This window comes from Astyanax mexicanus, chromosome 1, assembly GCF_023375975.1.
Source record: "Astyanax mexicanus isolate ESR-SI-001 chromosome 1, AstMex3_surface, whole genome shotgun sequence".
Lineage (NCBI taxonomy): Eukaryota > Metazoa > Chordata > Actinopteri > Characiformes > Acestrorhamphidae > Astyanax > Astyanax mexicanus.
In genome coordinates, this window is record NC_064408.1 from 131,058,836 (window position 1) to 131,083,523 (window position 24,688).

The 24,688-nt window shown below is 44.8% G+C and overlaps 2 protein-coding genes across 2 annotated transcripts in view; both read right to left on the reverse strand.

The window, feature by feature from the left end:
- The window catches only part of LOC111196442 (NACHT, LRR and PYD domains-containing protein 12-like), a 167,197-nt gene that overhangs the window by 87,793 nt on the left and 54,716 nt on the right, over positions 1 to 24,688 (reverse strand). The window lies entirely within an intron of this gene.
- LOC125802242 (NACHT, LRR and PYD domains-containing protein 12-like) overlaps positions 1 to 24,688 on the reverse strand; it is a 63,699-nt gene that overhangs the window by 36,655 nt on the left and 2,356 nt on the right. The window contains exons 3-7 of the mRNA XM_049479643.1: positions 21,518 to 23,299; positions 20,497 to 20,670; positions 9,597 to 9,770; positions 3,957 to 4,130; positions 2,977 to 3,150 (exon numbers count right to left, since the gene is read on the reverse strand). Of these exons, the coding sequence (XP_049335600.1) occupies positions 2,977 to 3,150; positions 3,957 to 4,130; positions 9,597 to 9,770; positions 20,497 to 20,670; positions 21,518 to 23,299 (2,478 nt within the window). The remainder of the gene's footprint in view (positions 1 to 2,976; positions 3,151 to 3,956; positions 4,131 to 9,596; positions 9,771 to 20,496; positions 20,671 to 21,517; positions 23,300 to 24,688) is intronic.

The following is a 24,688-nucleotide window of genomic DNA, read 5'->3' on the forward strand; positions in this document are numbered from 1 at the left end:
ACATCAAAAGTCTGAATATGTAATGGGTGGGGAGCGGTAGCTCTCCAGCCCAGAAGGTTGTAGAATCCAAGTGCAGAGCAGTAGATCTCAAAGCAGGTAAACCCAAGAAAAAAAGGGGAAATAATAATAATAATAATAATAATAATAATAATAAATAATCGTTAATACATAAATCAATAGGATATATAATATTATATAATAATATTATATGTATATATGTATATAAGTTCTTATTAAACCCCGCTCCACATGGGGATCGAACCCAGGCTGTCGCGGTCGCAGCCCAGTGCTCTAACCGCTACACCAGCGAGCGGATTGGGATGCGGCCGCTTTAATCGCCCTTTAAAGAGCCTCCGCCGAAAGGGGTGGAGCAACGAAAACGGGCGGAGAGTGAAAACGGGTGGAAAACAAACCTTGCGCCGAGCGTGAGTGAAAGAGAGGGGGAGAAAACGTAAACTAGGATCGCTGAGGAAGTGCAGCTACCTCTTATAAAACGAGGTGAAGGAGTAACTGAACAAAAGAGCTTCCAAAGAAAACAAAACTGAACTGAGGTGCTTGTGGATTAAACGCTGCTCCACCAGAGAGGAGAGGAACAGCGAGGGGAGAGAAAAGGTGAGCACACCGCGTGCCTCGCGGGCTGCCACACACACACACACACAGACTCAGAGAACAAGAGGAGAGCGGTGGAGCACACAGCTCTACACAGCCACACCAAACTCGAGACGGAAATAAAGGATAGAAGCAGAAGGGAAATGAGAGCCAGAGCTCAGAGAAAAATCGGGCATAGATTCGCTCTCATGAGCTTCAAAGATCCAGCGCCAAGTGGCTGATTGGCGCTGCTTATAAGGTGTTCAAAGCAGGTGTTGGTGATTAGCCAATCAACCCTCAGCGCTGGCCTGGCGCGCCCTCCGATGGCTGTATGGGTTGTGGAGAGCCTGGTGTTATCATATTCGTCAGACCCTCCAGCAGAGAAAGAATCCTGGTTCTCCAGGGTCACTTTTGCCTGTTTGAGATCTAACTGCTCTGCTGGATCCATGGTGGGCTGGATCTTTCTGTAATGGGTGGGGAGCGGTAGCTCTCCAGCCCAGAAGGTTGTAGAATCCAAGTGCAGAGCAGTAGATCTCAAAGCAGGTAAACCCAAGAAAAAAAGGGGAAATAATAATAATAATAATAATAATAATAATAAATAATCGTTAATACATAAATTAATAGGATATATAAAATTATATAATAATATTATATGTATATATGTATATAAGTTCTTATTAAACCCCGCTCCACAAGGGGATCGAACCCAGGCTGTCGCGGTCGCAGCCCAGTGCTCTAACCGCTACACCAGCGAGCGGATTGGGATGCGGCCGCTTTAATCGCCCTTTAAAGAGCCTCCGCCGAAAGGGGTGGAGCAACGAAAACGGGCGGAGAGTGAAAACGGGTGGAAAACAAACCTTGCGCCGAGCGTGAGTGAAAGAGAGGGGGAGAAAACGTAAACTAGGATCGCTGAGGAAGTGCAGCTACCTCTTATAAAACGAGGTGAAGGAGTAACTGAACAAAAGAGCTTCCAAAGAAAACAAAACTGAACTGAGGTGCTTGTGGATTAAACGCTGCTCCACCAGAGAGGAGAGGAACAGCGAGGGGAGAGAAAAGGTGAGCACACCGCGTGCCTCGCGGGCTGCCACACACACACACACACAGACTCAGAGAACAAGAGGAGAGCGGTGGAGCACACAGCTCTACACAGCCACACCAAACTCGAGACGGAAATAAAGGATAGAAGCAGAAGGGAAATGAGAGCCAGAGCTCAGAGAAAAATCGGGCATAGATTCGCTCTCATGAGCTTCAAAGATCCAGCGCCAAGTGGCTGATTGGCGCTGCTTATAAGGTGTTCAAAGCAGGTGTTGGTGATTAGCCAATCAACCCTCAGCGCTGGCCTGGCGCGCCCTCCGATGGCTGTATGGGTTGTGGAGAGCCTGGTGTTATCATATTCGTCAGACCCTCCAGCAGAGAAAGAATCCTGGTTCTCCAGGGTCACTTTTGCCTGTTTGAGATCTAACTGCTCTGCTGGATCCATGGTGGGCTGGATCTTTCTGTAATGGGTGGGGAGCGGTAGCTCTCCAGCCCAGAAGGTTGTAGAATCCAAGTGCAGAGCAGTAGATCTCAAAGCAGGTAAACCCAAGAAAAAAAGGGGAAATAATAATAATAATAATAATAATAATAATAAATAATCGAGAGTGAAAACGGGTGGAAAACAAACCTTGCGCCGAGCGTGAGTGAAAGAGAGGGGGAGAAAACGTAAACTAGGATCGCTGAGGAAGTGCAGCTACCTCTTATAAAACGAGGTGAAGGAGTAACTGAACAAAAGAGCTTCCAAAGAAAACAAAACTGAACTGAGGTGCTTGTGGATTAAACGCTGCTCCACCAGAGAGGAGAGGAGAGAAAAGGTGAGCACACCGCGTGCCTCGCGGGCTGCCACACACACACACACACAAACAAACACGGTGGAGCGGTGGAGCACACAGCTCTACACAGCCACACCAAACTCGAGACGGAAATAAAGGATAGAAGCAGAAGGGAAATGAGAGCCGGAGCTCAGAGAAAAATCGGGCATAGATTCGCTCTCATGAGCTTCAAAGATCCAGCGCCGAGTGGCTGATTGGCGCTGCTTATAAGGTGTTCAAAGCAGGTGTTGGTGATTAGCCAATCAACACTCAGCGCTGGCCTGGCGCGCCCTCCGATGCCCCGGAGGATGCCTCGATCGGGCACCAGCCCTTACAGAATACACCACATCTGTATATGCACTGTGCACTTTATTATTAAAAATATATTAATTTAACTGAGAAAATGTAGCTCATTCTAACAAAGGGTAACACTGGACTCTCTAAACAGTTGATCACTCTTCTTTTATCTCTAACTGACCCTCATCACTCTATCTAACATCTGCAGCACACCTGAATCTTCCCCCTGAGTACTTCTTCATACCTGAGTGTCTCCAGTGAGCAGTGTGGATCCTCCAGTCTGGCAGAAAGCAACTTCTCTCCAGACTCTCCTGGGTGGTTGTAGGTCAGATCCAGCTCTTTCAGGTGGGAGGGGTTTGAACTCAGAGCTGAAGACAGAGAAGAACAGCCTTTTTCTGTGATCATACACCCAGATAATCTAGAGAGAAAGAAAATTAAAGTAAGTTATTAACAGAAAGAGAAAGAGTGACAGTGGCAGACTGAGAGATATGAGTAACATGATTAACACTATAATAGCTGAATCTCTAAGAAAAAATAGCATCTCAATGTAAAAAATACATTCAGAAATCCTAATTAAAATAAAAAAGTAATTGTAAAATTTCCATTGATAAATCACACGTTCAAATGTATTTAATGTCTGATATACTCTACTCTCTAGGAACACAGATTATCATGTCATGAAACCCACACCATACCAGTATGCACCTCTTAAACTTTGGAAACAGAAGTGTTATTGACGGAGTACAGGCACATTGTAATAATTTGGTTTGAGTTCCTCTCGCCTGAAATTGTTTCAATGTTGCCTGTGAATTATAATATTGTATAATAAACTACCACTGCCCTGACTACTGAACCACCCTTAATGAGATAGGGAACCCAAAACGGGCAGAAACTGAAGTCAAGCCGAGTGCGGCAGAGAGAAGGAAAAAGTTCATACAGCCTCATGTGCCAGATTTGTCATGCTTGCGGGCCACATTTGGCCCGAGGGCCGCCTATTGCCGACCCCTGCCATAAACCCTCCACAGAGATTCCCCACAACAATCCATGTAATCGTTCCAGCACGACAAAATCTGACAAAAAATCTGCATCAACCCATATTAATAGCGGACGATGTAGATTATGTACACTTTACAATACGGTCCTGGTGTATATTTTATAGATAAAGATCTTGGTAAAGCACTGAATATTTCTTCACATTTATCATTTTGTAATGAACCAACTAACCTGAGAATCTGCAGTTTACAGTGTAAACTCCTCAGTCCAGCAGAAAGCAGCTCCACTCCTGAATCCTGCAGGTCATTGTTACTGAGATCTATTTCCTTTATGGAGACGTTTTCCAGCTTCAAAACTGATCCCAGACCTTCACATGTCTTTTCTCCAAGATTACATGAAGCTAGTCTACAAAATGAGGAAAGCACAGCAGATTTTACATAAGAATATGCATAACGAAAGTTTTTTTTTATTATAAAGTAAATCCATAGCATTTATGATAATGTAACAATAATAAATGGCTGAAAATGAGTCTTATATTATTAATAATCCATTTTAGGTTTATTAGAACATCCAACAATCTCAAAGTATAAAATACAGCAAACAATCAGTGATTGGCAGTGTACTGGTTTAACCTTCCAACAAAAAATATTGTTAGTACAAAGCTTAACAATAATCATAAACTAGCTAAACTACTGTGATGACCCCCCCACTTTGAGCATGGAATGGTTTGTCCCGGAGGTTGGACCAAGGGCAGTTAGCGTGGTGTGGGTTTTAATTGGTGGCACTTGAAAGCAATTAGCAAGAACACTTAAGCTCTCAGAAATTGTACTCTTTCTCTTTTCTAATGAATGAAAAAAGTACAGTTTTCTCTAAGGACAGTCTCCTTAAAAATAAATAAAATGTTCAGTTTAAACATTAAAATGCCACAGGAACCCCTTGTCTTATAAATGCAGCTGCTGGTTATTAAATGGCTACTGATTACTACATAATTAGGTCTTAACCTTAGTACATATTACATGTCTGTTCAGATGATTCATTTAGGAAGTACAGGCCAAAAGTTTGGACACCCCTTCTCTTTCATTGCGTTTTCTTCATTTTCATGAATATTTACATTGTAGATTCTCACTGAAGCATCAAAACGACGAATGAACACATGTGGAGTTATGTACTTAACAAAAAAAGGTGAAATAACTGAAAACATGTTTTATATTGTAGTTTCTTCAAAATAGCCACCCTTTGCTCTGATTATTGCTTCTGAGCTTCAAGAGGTAGTCACCTGAAATGGTTTTCAGGTGTGCCTTATTAGGGTTAATTAGTGGAATTTCTTGCTTTATCAATGGGGTTGGGACCATCAGTTGTGTTGTGCAGAAGTCAGGTTACTACACAGCCGACAGCCCTATTGGACAACTGTTAAAATTCATATTATGGCAAGAACCAATCAGCTAACTAAATAAAAATGAGTGTCCATCATTACTTCAAGAAATGAAGGTCAGTCAGTTCGGAAAATTGCAAAAACTTTAAAAACCTATAAATGTACAAGAACCCACAAAAAGAATGGAAACACACGGACTATACATACAGAGGGACCACAGGAAACACCTGACGACAGGTAACCAGGGTGCAGAGCTACCAACGAGACACAGGTGGAAACACTGAAGGAGGAGGCACTGGGGGAAAACACTTAAGCACGTGGAGGATGGCATAGGAGTAGAGGACAAAAGACAGACACAAAGAGAGGTAAAAAAACAGGGATAAACACGAACACAGAAAGGAGGACAGAAACAGAACAGGACCAGGACGTGACATGGACAGTGCAGTTATAAAGATATGAATTAAATTACCAGATTATTGCTAGAAGAATGAGTTAAAACACGTATTATACCATCGTGATATAAAAAATTGCTCACTAATAAACAAAAAGCTCCTGTCACACCTGCACCTTTAAGATCAGCCTCAGCGGAGTACTAATAAGCTGACTCCGCCCCTCCCACACACCTGTCGGACATCAGTTTATTACTAGGACTATATGTAGAGTTTGATTCCAAAACACGATAAACGCCATTTTAAAAAAAAATGAGTTAGAGCCAGAATCTGAATGTTATGTGACCACTCTTGAAAAGCCAATATTAAATTTTCATCAAAACGCCACAGCCGCCGTGTAATACTGCCCTGCTTTCTCTCTTTCTTTCCAAAACGCGACAAATGCCAGTCTTGTTTTCCCGCAGAACGCCACATCTCCACTCATCCAATCACAGGGCAGCATTCCACGAGCTATCTAATGTAAACATCATAGCACGCGCCCTGTTGAGCCGGCCGGTATTTCGTGTAGCCTACTTTCACTTTCGTTTTTCACTCTCAAAGTCCGCGAAAATGAGCGGTTTTGATGGTATAGAGGAGCCTGTTCGTGCAGCAGTTATTGAAAAAAAGAGAAAGCCATCAAAAGAGTCTCGTGTACGTGAAAAGGTAAAGAAAATGAGGCATTCAGGAGGGGGAAAATGCCGGCTGCATCTGCAGTTCACACACACACACACACACACACACAATACACACTATACTACAACACACTACACTACACTACACTACAGCACATGAATTTAACGTGATTTTGGGGATTTTATTGTCTTAATGTCTTGTTCGTTAATGAAATGTTGCACTTCATCGAAAAGAAATGTTTTAAAATTTGTGTTTTTAGATTCAGATGTACAATTTACTGTTATTTATTATTGTATTTTGCACATTTTCAGTAAAAAAAAATCTATTGATGCCAAAGGATATATAAGACATTTTGAAAAAAACTTGGCAGGGATTTATTGCGTTTTGCGAAAAAACGAATTATTTTTAAAAATAAATCTTTAAATATTAAAATCTTGATTTGATTTTGTTGTGTTATTTTAACCTTAATATGGTATTTGATAGTTTGAAACAGAAAACGGTGGTTTTCAGCCTACCACTTTCTCGCTAAAGAAAACCCTTTTTTACTCAAATTAAAAAAATTGATTTATAGCGTTTTGGAACCAAACTCTTCATATATACTGGGACAATTACTGAGTTTTGAACTTTGCCTGTATTTTTGGATTACGATTTTATCTTACGTTTTTGGATTAATAAAGCCTGCCTGCATTTGCATCCAAATCACCTTGGTTGGTTCTTACAGCTCCAGTTCCACAATCTGATCCATTTTACACTCACCAGATTATACGGAGGAAATGGAGGAATGCTAAATGCTTTTTCTTTATTAGGATTAAATAAATTTAAAGTCCTAAGTATCATATACATCACTAAAAATACAATCATTTTTGTATACTACTGGTGAGGCTTCTGATCAAATACTGCATCTGACAGGTGCACTTTTAGACTTTTTGATTTCGCAGGACATTTTGATAGTCTGATGTACCTTTATTAACCCAAAAATTAAAATGCATATTATTAGAAGCATTACAGATTCTAAAAAGTATACATATGTAATACTCTACATAAACATGAATAATTTGAGCATTTATTTAAATGATCATGAATGAGGATGTCAGCAGTGTAAATTAGTAGTTTAACGTAGTAATATGAAAATATCTCTCTGTGATAGCTGTGGGGGGTTCAGGGTGCTGCTACTGGACTGAGGGGCATACCAGATGTTTTTTTTCTCCTCCAGAATAAAGTTGAGTTAGAGCTGGTTTATTGTCTGTTTAGAGATTGGATATGGTGTTGACTATTAAAAATGCTCAGATGTGTAAAACTCAGACTTAGCCATGTGCAGCTGCTTAACTGACCCTGACTCAGAAACCTGTAGTAGTAATCAGTGCTATGTCAGGCATGCTGGCTCTGTAAAGCCATAAACCAGGGGTAGGCAATTAAGTTTTCCAATTAAGTGGAAGGCTGAAGAGGCTGTTGACCACGCCATCAGCAGGTTGATGCACAGAGAGATTGTTGGCAGGACACAGTCAGGGAGAGCTAGCTTGGGGTGGGGATCAGCCCCCCCTAAGTTTTGGTCAAAAGCTACAAGAATGAAGAGAAAAGACCTGGTAATTGAAGAAATTGTCAGGAGTGAGGAAGAGCTGTACAAGGTCACTCGGGCCACCTACGACACCCTTCCCAGCCCCAGCAATCTGAGTCGGTGGTACAGCTCCGAGGAAAACTGTCATCTGTGCAATGCCCCAAACCCAAGTCTTCAGCACATCCTGTCCAGTTGCAAGACAGCTCTGGCTCAGGGTTGGTACAGGTGGCCACATGATCAGGTCCTGCTGAAGCTGGCAGAAGTCCTTGAGGTACAACGGCTGGAAACAGCCAAAGACCACCTTTCAACAGCACGAAAGCTGATCCATTTTGTTGGAAAAGGGAGAGGGGCTCAAAACATCACCCAGAGGGAGAGAAGATCACTGTTAACACCTGGATGTGACTGAAGCTTAAGAGTGGACCCTCCAGAGATAACCACGACCTCTCTGAGACCAGACATCATCCTGTGGTCCCCTTCAGTCAAAACAGTGATCCTGGCAGAGCTCACGGTCCCTTGGGAGGGAGGAATGGAGGCAGCATTCGAAAGGAAGAAGGAGAAATACACCAAGCTGGCAGCTGAGTGTCGAGAGGCAGGTTGGTCGATCGTTATCTGCCCTGTGGAGGTTGGCTGCAGGGGGTTTATCGGAACATCCATCCAGCGCCTCTTGAGTAACATAGGAGTGAAAGGGCCAAAGCTGAAGAAGGCATCCAAGGACTTGGTAGAGGAGGCGGAAAGAGCCAGCTTCTGGCTGTGGCTGAGAAGGAAGGACACGTCGTAGGGGAAACAGGGGTCCTAGGGGTAGCTGCAGGGGCGGCAGGGATACCGTGGTTGCTCCACCTCCGTGAGATGTTCCGGAGCGAAACATCAATGAAGGGTGGCTCCCGGCCGATGACCCTGAAACTACCCCCCTTTGGCACCGTCGGAGGTGTGTCAGGCGGAAATGCCCTGCAGGTAGCCCTTACCTGTGCTTATATCTAGTTTTGCTGAAACTCCAGTGACCACTGCAAACAGGTCAGTTGGCATCCAGAAAAGACTAGAGGCGGTCAGGGAAGACTGACTGGAAGCAGGAAAGACTGCACTGGGTGTGGACAGGCTAGTTACCCTCTCCACAAGCCCACTTCAAGATGGGCTTCAAGAAAAACTGCTCAAAAGGTCCACCGAGAGGCGGGATGGAAGATAGAACAAACAGGACGGACAACATGGTATCAATCTTGCACTGCGCCAGCAGATCAGACAAGCAGGAGACAGAGCTCGGTTGAGCACCAAAGTGCTGCTGTTTCCAATCTTGCAGATGACCAGGGAGAAGAAGAGCGCCTTTCCCAGCAGCAGGAGCACAGACAACACCTAGTGCCCACCCCACAGAATGAGCATCAGGAAGAGACCCCTAGCAGAGAACCCCCGACACAAGTAAGAAGTGAGAGACCGATCTGACAACCCAAGGTCAAGTGGCCCAAAGCCAATGACAAAGTGGCATGGAGAAGTCTTAATCAAGATCTGCACATCATCCTTAAAAAATCTCTACAAGGCAGTGCAAGCACCAAGCTGAACCTCTTCGGTAACATCATTTACGAAGAAGGCAAGGAGAGATTTGGAGAAATGGTGCGAAGAAAGAACACCCACAGGGAGCTAGGGAGGTGAGAGAAGGAGATACTCAAGCTGGTAAAGGAGAGGTGTCATGGTTGCGGCCACATCTGGCGGAGATTCCCCACAACAATCCATGTAATCATTCCAGCACACAATGCATCTGCATCAACCCATATTAATAGCAGACAATGTAGATTATTTACATTTTTCAATACAGTCCTGGTGTTTTTATAGATAAAAATCTTGGTAAAGCGATTAATATTTCTTCACATTTATAATTTTAAAATGAAACAACTGACCTGAGAATCTGCAGCTTACATTGTGAACTCCTCAGTCCAGCAGAAAGCAGCTCCACTCCTGAATCCTGCAGGTCATTGTTACTGAGGTCCAGATCTGTTATGGAGAAGATGTCCAGCTTCAAATCTGATCCCAGATTTTTACATGTCTTTTCTCCAAGATTACATGAAGATAGTCTACAAAATGAGGAAAGCACAGCAGATTTTACTTAAGAATAGACATAAGAGATCTTTTGTCTGCTTCATGTTGTCAGACAGGATCTGTTTAAGGGATTTCTTGACTCTACAGGCCTGGTGGTGGTTAGTAATGAAAATGAGCCCAGGTTTCTAAAAAATTTAACTAATTACAGGTAATTCATAGGGGGGTAAATACTTTTTCACAAAGGGTTGGACTGGTCTGGAGATTTTTTTTTTTGTTAATAAATGAACTAGTTTAAAAAGGGTTTGTCATAGTGGGGCAGAAATCAAGGCTTTATTAACAAAATGAGTAATACAGAGAGTAGTCAGAACAGGCAGGGTCACTACCAGAGAACAGGGGGCTGTTCCACGAAGTAAGCTAACTCAGTAAGCCAGGCTTTTTAAGACGAGCCTGGCTCATTTTGATCAAATTTTGGTTCCACGAAAGAGGCTCGAACTAAGCCTTGTTCAGTTACTACAGCAACATATACGTTTGTACAAACCTGCTCTGTACCAGGCTAGAGTTGACGCTTAGTATAGCTGCAGCACTTCTATTGGATGAGCTGTGTGATGTCATAGCCTTGCGGGTGGGAAACAAATCAAGGAACAAGGTTCCGCCACCGGTTTATCGGTTTGTATACATTTAATTGAGTATTGTACTGTATTTTAAATGTGTCTGCACATTGCAATTTATTGGTTCAATCTTCAGGTCAGTGTAAAATGAAATACAGCATTTAATTGCAGTTATTTTCCACAAAGATAAATTTGCATCAACTCTATATCACGAAAACACTTTTATTCGTATTAATGATGCCTGGTAATTTAGAGTAAGTTACTTTTAAGTATATTTGTTATCCCATAATTCTTGTTCAGATTCATTCAAGTGTTTTTACAAATGATATCAATTCATATATGTGATCATATTTGCTAAATATAAATAATATGTTTGGTTAACTTAATGATGCAAAAAAGGTAATGGATACAGACAACTATCTTACCAATATTTTCTTACAGGTGATATAAATTAGAAAAAATGTAGGCTATTAAAAGAGTAGGGCCACCACCAGTATCAGCAATAGCTGTGTAATGGGTTGGAGTGCTACAGATAGGTGGCACTCCAGCCCAGAGAGTTGTAGAACCCAGTGGCAGAACAGTAGATCTCAAAGCAGGTAAACTCAAGAAAAAAGGGAAATAATGATAATAACAATAATAATTAATTATATATAATCATTAATATACATAAATATATATTAATAGGATATATAATATTATAATAATAAAATTATATGTATATATATATGTATGTATGTATATATAGATATAAATATATTTATATATATATATATATCCTTATTAAACCCCGCTCCACGCGGGGATCGAACCCAGGCTGTCGCGGTCGCAGCCCAGTGCTCTAACCGCTGCACCAGCGAGCGGATTGGGATGCGGCCGCTTTATTCGCCCTTAGAGCCTCCGCCGAAAGGGGCGGAGCAACGAAAACGGGCGGAGGACGAAAACGGGTGCAAAACAAAGCCACGCCTAGCGTGAGTGAAATAGTGGGGGAGAATGTAAACAAGACTCGCCGCGGAAGCTAACGGCTACCTCTTATGGCGCGAGGTAAAAACAAAAGAGCTTCCAAACTAAACAAAGAAGTGAATTGGGGTGCTTTTGGATTAAACGCTGCTCCACCAGAGAGAAGAGGAACAGCGAGGGGAGAGAACAGGTGAGCACACCGCGTGCCTTGCAGCGGCTACCACACACACACACACACACACAAACACAGAGACACAGGAGAGAGCACACAGCTCTATCTCCAGCAGACTCGAGAGAGAAGAAAGGGACAGAGGAAGATACTTTTGCGGGAGGAGTATGCCAGCGGTGCTGGATCATACTCTCTCCAAAGGGATAGCAGGAAGAGAAAGAGAAAAGAGCCGAGGCTCACTCGAAAAACGGGCATAGATTCACTCTCACGAGCTTCAAAGATCCAGCCCCGAGGACCTGAATCTCAGGGTTTATATAGGGGCAAACCCAGGTGGAGTGGATCAGGTCTGATTAGGGGCTCAAGACCTCCCCCTGGCGGCCGAAGAAGCACTCGGCCGGCCCCTAGCCATTACAGGACCCCCCCTCCGAGGGGCGGCACCCGACGGCCCTAAACCCGCCGCACGGTCCCGCCGGAAGGCCCTAACCAGATCGGGGTCCAAGATGTACCTGGAGGGCACCCAGGACCGTTCCTCCGGCCCATAGCCCTCCCAATCCACCAAGTACTGGAGGCTCCCGCGCACCCGACGGGAGTCCAGGAGCCGGCGGACAGTGTAGGCCGGGGCACCACCCACGACACGGGGTCCGGGGGGAGAGGCACGACCAACGGAGCAGAGGTAGGGTCTCAGGCGGGACACGTGGAAGGTCGGGTGTACCCTCATGGCAGGGGGCAGGGCGAGGCGGTAGGACACCGGATTGATCCGGCGCACTACCTTGAAGGGTCCCAGGTACCGTGGAGCCAGCTTGCGTGGGCTGCCCCGCAGTGGGATGTCCTTGGCCGAGAGCCAGACCCGTTGTCCGACCCGATAGGAGGGCGCAGGCCTCCGCCTCTTGTCTGCGTGACGCTTCTGCATCGCCCGGGCAGACAAAAGGGCGGCCCGAGCCCTTCTCCAAGCCCGGCGACAACGGTTAACCGTCTGGTCGGCTGAAGGCACTCCCGTTACCGTCTCCTGTCCGGGGAAGGCAGGCGGAGCATAACCGAACTGGCACTCGAAGGGTGACATCCCTAGGGACGAGTGCCAGAGCGTATTATGGGCATACTCCGCCCACCTCAGTTGGTCTGACCAGGTAGACGGGGCCGCCAACGCCAGACAGCGGAGGGTCCGTTCCAGGTCCTGGTTGACCCTCTCTGTCTGCCCGTTGGACTGGGGGTGGAACCCCGAGGACAGACTGACCTCAGCCCCCAGTAAGCGGCAAAAGGCCCCCCAGAACCGGCTGGTGAACTGCACCCCACGGTCCGACACGATGTCAGCGGGTGGTCCGTGGATGCGGACCACCTGGTCCAGCAGCACCTCTGCAGTCCCCTGCGCGGTTGGTAGCTTGGGCAGGGCCACAAAGCGACCAGCCTTGGAAAACCTGTCCACAATGACTAATATCACGGTGTTGCCCCGAGATGGGGGCAACCCCGTGATAAAGTCCATGGACAGGTGTGACCAGGGACGTGAGGGGACTGCTAGAGGGTGCAGTAGACCCGTGGGCCTGGTTCTGGGGTCCTTACCCTGCGCACATGTCACACAGGCGGCCACGTGGGCACGCACGTCTTTTCCCATGCTGGGCCACCAAAACTGGCGCCGCAGGAACTCGAGCGTGCGTGTGACCCCTGGATGTGCGACCTGAGGTGAGGAGTGTCCCCAGGTGAGTACCCTTTTCCTGAGGGAGGGAGGTACATAATCCCGACCTGGTGGGCCATTCTCTGGACCAGGATCTGTCTCTTGGGCCCGTCTGATGGCGTCCAAGAGTCCCCACCGAAGGGGCGCCAGGATCCTGGCTGGAGGTAAAACGGTGGAGGGCTCGCCTAGGAGAGGAAGGGGTTCCCACTGGCGAGAGAGGGCGTCCGGTTTGATGTTCTTGGATCCAGGGCGGTATGACAAGACGAAATCAAACCGGGTAAAAAACAACCCCCATCTGGCCTGGCGTGGATTTAGGCGCCTGGCCTGTTGGATGTAGGCCAGGTTTTTGTGGTCTGTCCAGACCAGAAAGGGGTGTTCGGCCCCCTCAAGCCAGTGCCTCCACTCTTCTAGGGCGAGCTTTACCGCCAGGAGCTCCTTATCTCCCACGTCATACCTCTGCTCGGCAGGGGTCAGACGGTGGGAATAGTAGGCACATGGGTGCAGTCGGCCATCCAGCCCCGCCCGCTGGGACAAGACCGCACCCACGCCTACTTCAGAGGCGTCCACCTCCACGACAAATGGGAGTCCAGGGTCAGGCAGTCGGAGAACTGGCGGCCTGGTCAGCAGGTTCTTGATTGCATCAAATGCCTCCTGGGCTTCTGTGGTCCAGGTGAACCGCCCTGAGGTCTTCCTGGTCAGGGCGGTCAGTGGGGCGGCCACAGTGCTAAAGTTCCGGACGAACCGCCGGAAAAAATTAGCAAAGCCCAGGAAGCGCTGGACCAGGCGTACTGAGGTGGGTTGGGGCCAGCTCTCGACTGCCTTGACCTTGGTGGGGTCCATGTGCAGGGTGTTATGGGACACCACGAATCCCAAGAAGGACACCGTCTGCACATGGAACTCGGACTTCTCCAGTTTGACGTAGAGGTGGTTCTCTAGGAGTAGCTGGAGCACACGTCGGACATGGGTGACGTGTTCATTTACCGAACGACTATACACGAGTATGTCGTCCAGGTAAACGAACACGTACCTGTCCAACGCCTCCCGGAGCACCTCATTAATATACCCCTGGAAGACAGCGGGGGCGTTCATCAACCCGAAGGGCATAACTAGGTACTCATAGTGCCCAGAGGGGGTGATGAACGCCGTCTTCCATTCGTCGCCCGCCTTGATCCTAACTAGATTATAGGCACTGCGCAGGTCCAACTTAGTGAAGATGGTGGCCTGCTGCAGTGCCTCGAAGGCGGACGACATAAGGGGTAGGGGGTAACGGTTTTTAACCGTTATTTTGTTGAGGCCTCTGTAGTCTATACAGGGCCTCAAACCCCCATCCTTCTTCCCTACAAAGAAAAAGCCGGCGCCGGCCGGGGAGGAAGAGGGTCGAATGAAACCCAGGGCCAGAGCCTCCTGAATATACTCTTCCATCGCCCGGCGCTCGGGGCCTGACAGGGAGAACAACCTTCCCCTGGGGGGACTAGTTCCAGGGAGAAGGTCGATGGCCATGTCACAGGGGCGGTGGGGGGGCAGTATCTGGGCCTTCTTTTTGCTGAACACCTCCCCGAGGTCATGGTAGTCGGTGGGCACTCGGGAAAGGTCAGCAGCCTCAGGATCGAGGTTTGTGCCTCTGGGGGCTTGGGAAGGCTGGAGGCAGGAGGTCCGACAGGCGGGCCCCCATGCCAACACTGACCGGGACAGCCAGTCGACATGGGGGTTATGCCTCTGGAGCCAGGGGAATCCCAGAACCAGCTGCAAGTCAGGGGCGCTGATGATGAACAGCGTGATCTGTTCAGAGTGCGACCCGACTCGCAGTGTGAGGGGACGTGTTTGATGTGACACCATCCCTGGCTCCAGGGACCGCCCGTCAATCGCCTCTATAGGCAGGGGCTCCCTCAGACGGACCAGCGGCAAGGCTAGCTTCCTGGCTGTGGCTGCGTCCAGGAAGTTACCCGCCGCTCCTGAATCCAGGAAGGCGGGCAGGCGGACCTCAGAGTCCCCACATGCCAGAGTGGCGTTGAGGAAAACCCCTGTAGTCCGAGGGAACCCGGGTCGGTCCGTTAGGGGTTCCTCACCCCCTAACGGATGCTGGCGTTTCAACACCAACTGTGGACAGTCGGTGCGTTGGTGCCCTGCTGTCCCGCAATAGAGGCACCTGCCGTCTCGCATGCGGGTGTCTCGCTCCTCTTGCGAGAGGCGCGTGTGCCTCAACTGCACGGGCCGCCCTCTATTACCTGTAGGACTGGGGGGTCCATCCCCAGTCCGTACCCTATACCGCTCCCTTAGGCGGTTATCCAGCCTCTGGGTGAGCTCAATGAGGTCATCAAGTGTAGTTGGTGAGTCGCGATGGGCGAGCTCATCCTTGAGATCCTCATTGAGCCCGTGATGGAATGCGCTAGCGAGCGCACTAGCGTTCCACCCACTTTCAGCCGCGAGCGTACGGAACTCGATGGCATACTCAGACACCGACCTCCTACCCTGACGCAGGTTCAGGAGGCGGGCCCCCGCCTCCTCTCCTCGAACCGGAAGGTCAAATGTTCGCGAAAGAGCTTCCGCGAACAGCATAGCTGTGGTGCAAACACCCGGCTGGTGTACCCATACTGGGGTTGCCCACGCTAATGCCTTTCCGGTGAGGAGGGAGACGATGTATGCCACCTTGGCCCGCTCCGACTGAAAGCGGGAGGGTTGTAGCTCGAAAGCCAGCGAGCACTGTAGGAGGAAACCCCTACAGCCCCCTGGCTCGCCCCCGTAGCGCATTGGAGCCGGTAACGGTGGCTCAACGAAATGTGCAGAGGGGGGTGCAGCCGCCACAGGCTGCTCTGCCAGAACAGGGTCCGGCCCCTGGGGAACTGGTTGAATGGTTGGGGGTGGGTTCCGGGCCAGCCTAGCCGTCAGACCCTGCAGCTGGGCTAAGATCTGCTGCAGGGTCTGCTCATGCTTCCCTATTGCCACCCCCTGGTTCCCCAGGGCAATTTTTACCTGCTCGAGATCCAACTGTTCTGCTGGATCCATGTTTGGGCTGGATCTTTCTGTAATGGGTTGGAGTGCTACAGATAGGTGGCACTCCAGCCCAGAGAGTTGTAGAACCCAGTGGCAGAACAGTAGATCTCAAAGCAGGTAAACTCAAGAAAAAAGGGAAATAATGATAATAACAATAATAATTAATTATATATAATCATTAATATACATAAATATATATTAATAGGATATATAATATTATAATAATAAAATTATATGTATATATATATGTATGTATGTATATATAGATATAAATATATTTATATATATATATATATCCTTATTAAACCCCGCTCCACGCGGGGATCGAACCCAGGCTGTCGCGGTCGCAGCCCAGTGCTCTAACCGCTGCACCAGCGAGCGGATTGGGATGCGGCCGCTTTATTCGCCCTTAGAGCCTCCGCCGAAAGGGGCGGAGCAACGAAAACGGGCGGAGGACGAAAACGGGTGCAAAACAAAGCCACGCCTAGCGTGAGTGAAATAGTGGGGGAGAATGTAAACAAGACTCGCCGCGGAAGCTAACGGCTACCTCTTATGGCGCGAGGTAAAAACAAAAGAGCTTCCAAACTAAACAAAGAAGTGAATTGGGGTGCTTTTGGATTAAACGCTGCTCCACCAGAGAGAAGAGGAACAGCGAGGGGAGAGAACAGGTGAGCACACCGCGTGCCTTGCAGCGGCTACCACACACACACACACACACACAAACACAGAGACACAGGAGAGAGCACACAGCTCTATCTCCAGCAGACTCGAGAGAGAAGAAAGGGACAGAGGAAGATACTTTTGCGGGAGGAGTATGCCAGCGGTGCTGGATCATACTCTCTCCAAAGGGATAGCAGGAAGAGAAAGAGAAAAGAGCCGAGGCTCACTCGAAAAACGGGCATAGATTCACTCTCACGAGCTTCAAAGATCCAGCCCCGAGGACCTGAATCTCAGGGTTTATATAGGGGCAAACCCAGGTGGAGTGGATCAGGTCTGATTAGGGGCTCAAGACCTCCCCCTGGCGGCCGAAGAAGCACTCGGCCGGCCCCTAGCCATTACAAGCTGTTTTCTTTCTGGTTGCTAAAATATTTCATGCAGTAAATTTATAATATAATAATATACACTAAAATATGTAGTTTAACTAACCAAAAGGAATTGCACATTTAACCTTGTGTGGCTAACTCAAGCAAGGCTTACTCAATTTTTTTTTAAGCTCGCTTCGTGGAACAGCCCCCAGGAGCAAACAGGAGAAAACATACCAGGGTCACAATAAACAGTCCAGGCTTTGGTACACAGACAAAGGGCAGGCAAAAATCTGAGTCGGGGTACCCGTAAAAACGGTAATACTCAAGGATACAAACAAAGGCAAAGAGAAACACGTTGTAATGCTGGACGAACCAAAACAATGCTCAGCACTGAAGCTGAGTTCAAGGCAGTCTTTTATACCTGGCTCCACAGGTGCTAGTACTCAGTTACTGCCTGAAGGGGTCACGTGAGAGTCACAGGCTGGTGCGTTCTAGGTAATGTAGTCTAGTGACTGGAAGTCACAGGTATAATTGAGTGTGGGTGAGAATAGCACAGTTTCAGTGGTGGGCGCGACAGTGTTTTATATATTTACTGAGATTATATGTCTAATGTTAAAGTTTGTTTGATAATGTGAAAAATTTAAGTATGACATAAAAGCAAAAACAAAAGAAATCTGTATGAGATGTCCATTTCAACCATCGCAATCACCGTGTTTAGCTTTAAAACATATAAATGCAGAAACACACAGTCTACAGACAAAACAAGCATGGAAATCCACAATAATCAATTTTAGTTAGAAGTTAATATGTTTACCATTTAATGCAGGTTTATATAAATAAATTGTAAATTTGTTTTGAATGTTCTTTTGTGTTTGCATTTCAGTTCTTTTCAGCTGGAATAGTTTACAAATAATGTAGCATTAATATTTATCAACATCTTTTTAGGACAAGTGGTAACCTATTATTTTCCCTAACACAAACTATAAACAAACAATTACTTATTACACAAGATTTTTTATATTTAGAATGTAAAATTTACAATATTCTGGGGTTAATGATCAATTATTAATTAAGACTTTGTGGTTAAAACTGTTACTTTCTTATAGTAAATAATGTTTAAGAAAAAATGGTATATTAAATAAAATCAATGGTCATATTAATGCTTGTTGATCAGATAGGACCATATCTTTATTTATTATTTACTGATCTTGAACAGTGGTCAATTTGGAAGAAAAACTTTTTTTATTAGGATATCAGGTCAACATTTTAATAATCCTTTTAGTGTAGTGCCAAACAAAGCTTATCACTTCTACTACTACTACTATAGTAGTATAGTACCAGCACCAGACACACACGTGACTCACAAAAGCCCCTCAGCATGACACCAGCAGAAGTAAGGAGGACAACAACACCGGACGGGTGCTAAGAGACTGTGCCGACCAGCTCTCGGACGTCCTGGCAGACATCTCAACGCCTACCTCATCCAGGCAGCTGTCCCTACTTGCTTGAAGACTACTAACATCATCCCGGTCCCCAAGAGCTCCGCAGTGAATGGTCTGAATGACTTCCGGCCAGTTGCCCTCACTCCGATAGTCACAAAGTGTTTTGAAAGACTGTTTTAGACCCACATCAAAGCCACCGTCACTGTGGATCCACACCAGTACGCATACAGGAAGAACCGATCCACAGAGGATACCATTTCCTCCGTGGTCCACACTGCCCTCACCCACCTGGAGCAGAAGGAATTCTACGTCTGTATGCTCTTTGTGGACTTCACATCTGCTTTCAACACCATGATTCCTCAGACACTGATAACCAAACTCTCCTCACTTGGACTGAGCTCTTCCCTGTGCAACTGGGTCCTAGACTTCCTGACCAACAGGCCGCAGTCTGTGAGGATTCACAACATCTCCTCCCTCTCCATAATCCTCAGCACTGGCTCCCCTCAGGGCTGTGTGCCCCCTCCTGTTCACACTGCTCTAATATGACTGCTCACCTATCCATCCAGGCTGCCATATTGTGAAGTTTGCGGACAACACGACAGTGGTTGCATGTCCAGCTACAGGCAGGAGGTGGAACACCTGGAGGATTGGCGCAGAGAGAACAACCTCTGCATCAATGTAAATAAGATGAAGGAGATGATTGTGGACCTCAGAAGGAGCCAGCATGCCCAGGAAGGTACATCAGCGGCTCTACTTCCTCAGGAGGCGGCGACAAGCTGGTCTCGGGAGCGCAGGCCTCACCTCCATCTACAGATGTGGCGTTGTGTGCTTCAGCATCACACGTGTGGCATGGAAGCTGCACTGCTGCAGACAGGAATGCTCAGCAGAGGGTGGTAAAGGCTGCACAGAGGATTGTTGGAGTCAGCCTTCCCCAGCACCAGGGACATCTACACCTCCAGATGTAGAAAAAGAGCCACCTGCATCAGGAAGGATCCCACCCACCCAGCACATGCACTTCCTGTCCCGCTCCCCTTAGGCAGGAGGCTGCGGAGCATCAAGTGCAAAACAACTGCTCTTTATTCACATTATCATGCTGCTACAGCAAACTTGCCCTCTGGACTTCATGTTGCTTCTACCTGCCTACTCTCCATATTTTTGAGTATTTATCTTGATATCTATTTTGTTCTATTCTATTTTATTGTGTTCTTCTTGTATTATTTTTTATTTTATCTATATTTATCTATTTTAACAATTGCTACAGAGTAGATGTAAATTGAATTTAATTGAGAGCATTTACATTTTCATCAATTATTTTGGTAACACTTTACTTGGATGGTCCATTTGATGGCTTTGTTGAGGCTTAACTGACATTCAACTAACATTCAACTGAATGTCTATTAACTGCAACTTAAACCTATGTTGAATGTAAATAATTAAAAATAGAACATAACCCTACACCTAACCCTAACCTTAACCCTTAATCAACCCTAAAATCTAACCCTACACCTATCCCTAACCTTAGCCCTAACCTAACCTTTTAATCTAACTCTAAACCCAATGCTAAAATGTTAAGATTAGAGTTTGGGTAAGAGTTGGATGTTGACATTCAATAGAGAATCATTTACCTTCACCTTTCAGTTTAGTTGCATTTATTAGACATGCCGTTGAATGTTAGTTGAATGTCAGTTGAGCATCATCAAATGGACCATCCAAGTAAAGTGTTACCATTATGTTTCTAAAAGATTCTCATTATTGTGTACATAAGTGAAAAAATACTTAGTATCCAACAAAAAGATCACTTTTAAATGGTTGGTGTAAACTGACCTCCTAAAAGCTTAATTAGGTCTGTTTGCTGTGAATACACATATCTTCACATTTATTATTTTAAAAAGAACCAACTGACCTGAGAGTCTGCAGTTTACAGTGTGAACTCTTCAGTCCAGCAGAGAGCAGCTCCACTCCTGAATCCTGCAGGTTATTGTTACTGAGGTCCAGTTCTATCAGGGAGGAGTTTTCCAGTTTAAGCACTGATTTCAGACTTTCACATGACCTTACTCCAAGATTACATGAAGCTAGTCTGCAAGACAAGGAGCAACTGATTTTATAACAAGCTCAGTGGGAAAGGTCTGCTTGAAACAGAATTACATTGTGAAATACAGTGTTCTTCTGAAGACTAGTCTTTATTTATTTAATTATCTTCTTAAATCAACGATAATCTGCTTCTGTAAGCAATTATTAATAGTTTATCATATTTAATACAGTAACTCTAAGTTAATTCAATATTTCTTTAATAGAAATATAAGAGAAATAAGATTTACAACTATAAAGTCATATTAATTCTTCTGGAACATATAGGATACAGTACTCAGGATAGAGTACTAATATGTTGTTGGATTTTATATTGTTTTTTGCTTACACTTACACTTACAGTCCTGACTTTGACTTTATTTACTGATCAGTAACTTTGATAGTAAAAAATAACTTATTTGTAACTGTACTCATTAGCATATGAGCTCAACACATTAGTAATCTTCTTGGCAAATTTCCAATTAGTCAATTTAATTATCAGTGCAAATGTTTATACTATTGCAACTATTACTACCACTACCTTTGAATATTATTTATTGTATTTGTAGGATAGTGTACCTAGTCTAATAAGATTTTAAAACTTAAAACAATCATGTATCCCTTGAAAATGTATCCCTTGTCAGCGAGATCCCTCTGGGGATACTCTGTATATCCTTTAATAGAGGTATGTCAGATTCAATATAATTTTTATTACACTTTGTATATCTGCTGTTGTGAATTTTTATGCTCTAAAATTGTTTAGTTAATTTTATTTTAAAAATGTTTAAATATAATGATATGTAGAGAGATCATACTTAATAATATAATAATATCTATTAACAAAAAATAGTACTTACAGAGCTCGCTGCGTGTTTTTCACCACAGGCAGTAATCTCCTCAGTCCTTCTTCTGATGCACTGTATTTCTTCAGTTCAAACTTCTCTTGAGTCTCCTCTGACATCATCAGCACAAAGATCAGAGCTGACCACTGTGGGGATGAGAGTTCCTGTTTTGAGAGAGTTCCTGAGTTCAGGAAGTTCTGGATTTCAGCTGTGAGTGAGTTGTCCTTCAGTTCACTCAGGCAGTGGAGGAGATTCAGGCTTCTTTCAGAGTGCATTTCCTCTTTTAGTTTCTCCTTAATGTAGACAGCTGTGTTGCTAACGCTCTCTGCTTTAATCTTCAGGTTTGGCAGAAGTTCGGTCAGAACCTTCTGACTGTCCTCCACAGAGAGGCCGAGGAGGAAGCGGAGGAAAAGGTCCAGGTGTCCATTTTCACTCTGCAAAGCTCTGTCCACTGCACTCTTATGGAGATCTGTTATCTTCTTATTAATCCACAAAAGTTTTTTGAGAACTTTCTTTTTGAAAACATTCTTCTTCTTATTGCAGTGGGAGTGATGCACATATACAGCCGCAAGGCTTTCCTGAACACTCAGATGCACAAAGCTGAAAATGTTCCTCTCAGAAATTCCCCTCTGCTGGCTGAAAATCTGTGTACACATTCCTGAGAACACTGTACCATCAGTAACATCAATCCCACATTCCTTAAGATTATCCTCATAGAAGTTCAGCTCTCCACTCTCAAGATTACTCAAGGCCAGTTTACCGAGCTTCAGAATGATGCGCTCAGGGTCAGTCTTCTGACTGTATTTCTCCTTCATCAGGTTTTTCTGCTGCAGTAGGAAGCTCATGTACATTTCTGTCAGGGTTGTGGGGATGTTCTTCTCACTCTCTTTATCCATCAGTGGCTCAAGCACAGTGGCAGAGATCCAGCAGAAGACTGGGATTTGACACATGATGTGGAGACTCTTTAACTTCTTTATGTGTGAACTTATTTTCTCTGCTACATCCTCTGTTTTGCAGTATTTGGTGAAGTACTCCTCCTTCTGTTCATCATTAAATCCTCGTACTTCTGTCACCAGATTGATGTATTTCTGGGGAATCAGATGCGCTGCTGCTGGTCGACAAGTTACCCAGACTAGAGAAAAGGAAAGCAAATTTCTGTTGATGAGATTTGTGATCAGTGAGCCCACTGTACTCGTCTTATTCACATCTTTTACTTCCTCTCCATCTTTAAACTCCAGTGGGTAACGATACTCATCCAGCCCATCAAAAATAAACAGCACTTTACCATCTTCTTCTGGAAGAGACTCCAGTGCAGGCTTTGAGGAGAAAAAGCAGTTATTCAGTAGTCCAATCAAACTGAACTCCGTCTCTTTCTTCAGATTCAGTTCACGGAAGGGTAGAGGGAAAATGTACTGAATGTCCTGGTTCTCCTTTCCTTCTGCCCAGTCCAGTATGAATTTGTTGATGGACACAGTTTTCCCGACTCCTGCAATTCCCATTGTCATCACTTTTCTGTTCCGTCTACCTGTACCCGGCTGGACTTTAAAAATATCACAGCATTTTATACACTCTTCCTCACTGCCAGCTTTATTGGGAGACATCTCTATTTGCATCACTTCATGCTCATTAATGACTCCTCCACTTTTATTCTGCACTATAACGAGATCAGTGTAGATATCTTCCAGGAACTCCTGATGACCTGTCTGTGAGCTCTCAATTAAACGCTCATAGTTCAATTTCAGAGTGTCCTTCAACTTGATGCAGTGTTGTTTATCTTTTGACAGAGAAGAGAAAGTGCTTTTAATCAGTTTTTATTTTACATTAGTAAACAAACAATTTGAAGAAAAAAAAAAATGTAAAAAACACTGATGTCAGTATCAATTGTTTCTCAATAACATCTCAACTAAAAGACAATTGAATATCAATGTAGACATGTTCTGAAATACTTTATAATACTGTAAGTCTTCAAAATTATGAGCACCCTTGAGCACCTGTATTTACACATTTTGTAATGTAAAGCTCATTTAAAGCTATTCAAACATAAAAACAATTCTTATGAACACTGTTTAATTCTTAATCTGTTTATCATGACAGGATAAAAAACTTTAAACCTGTAATGTAGCCTGTGCAACAAATATAATACCTTAATGCAGAATGTTTTACAATTGCAGACGAATATAAGTATAAATCAAAATAATCATTTGGTATATGCAGTCTCTTTGTGCCACATTATTCAACAGTTCCTAATAAATTACCACCAGGGGCATGCTATCTTGTCAAAGCATGCTCACATAGTGTCGAGTTATAGGTAAAGATTTTGTATTTATTATTTGAATGATTATTTACATTTTGTAATACACAACAAATACACACACACATAATAACAATAAACTTAGATTGTATAATGCAGCAGAGGAAAACAGAATTACCATGAGAAATATTTCGGCTGAATATTTTCAATTGCCGTACATTCAGTGCCTTCAGATGTGAAAGAGTATCAGACTTCAGTCTTTGAAATAGACTTTAAGAGTATTTTCAACATGTTATACTGTACGTTTGGCACAACATTTTTTTTAACAACAGTGTTCTGAGCCAGAGGAGAAAATACGTGTTTTTTTCCTCCATCTTCTCCCTCAGTTTCATTTTCTATCCACCTAGCTTGTTATCTGTGGAAACTGCAAGCAATTGGGGATGTTGTTGATATGAGATTGCTATACTGTTTAATCAAAAATGAAAAATATACAACAAAATTCTAATATTAATATCATACCAGAACACAGAGTTACAGAACTACCAGCAGTAAAAAAAGTTCAGTAAAGTGAGCTAGGGTTTGGCATATTAGCCTAAAAACACAATACCAGCCAAGCAGTAGTGGTCACCAGCACACTATCTACACCTTTTACCAGGCAGCTACATAGCTCAAATTTTTATCAGCAGAAAATCTGCCAACAATCTCAAATGAAACGTCTTATAACTAAGAAGTCTCACCTCCATCTGCTCGTCCCATTGCCTGATCAGATTAAAGAGTAAAGAGTAAAGATTTGGGCTAAACACACACTCATATGCAAATCATCTGAATTCAATTTCCAAGCCTCATAAATTATGGTTTGTACTAATATTTGAAAACATGGGCCCCTCTCAACAATTTTCTAACTGAATTAAACAATGAAAGAAAGTAACTTATGC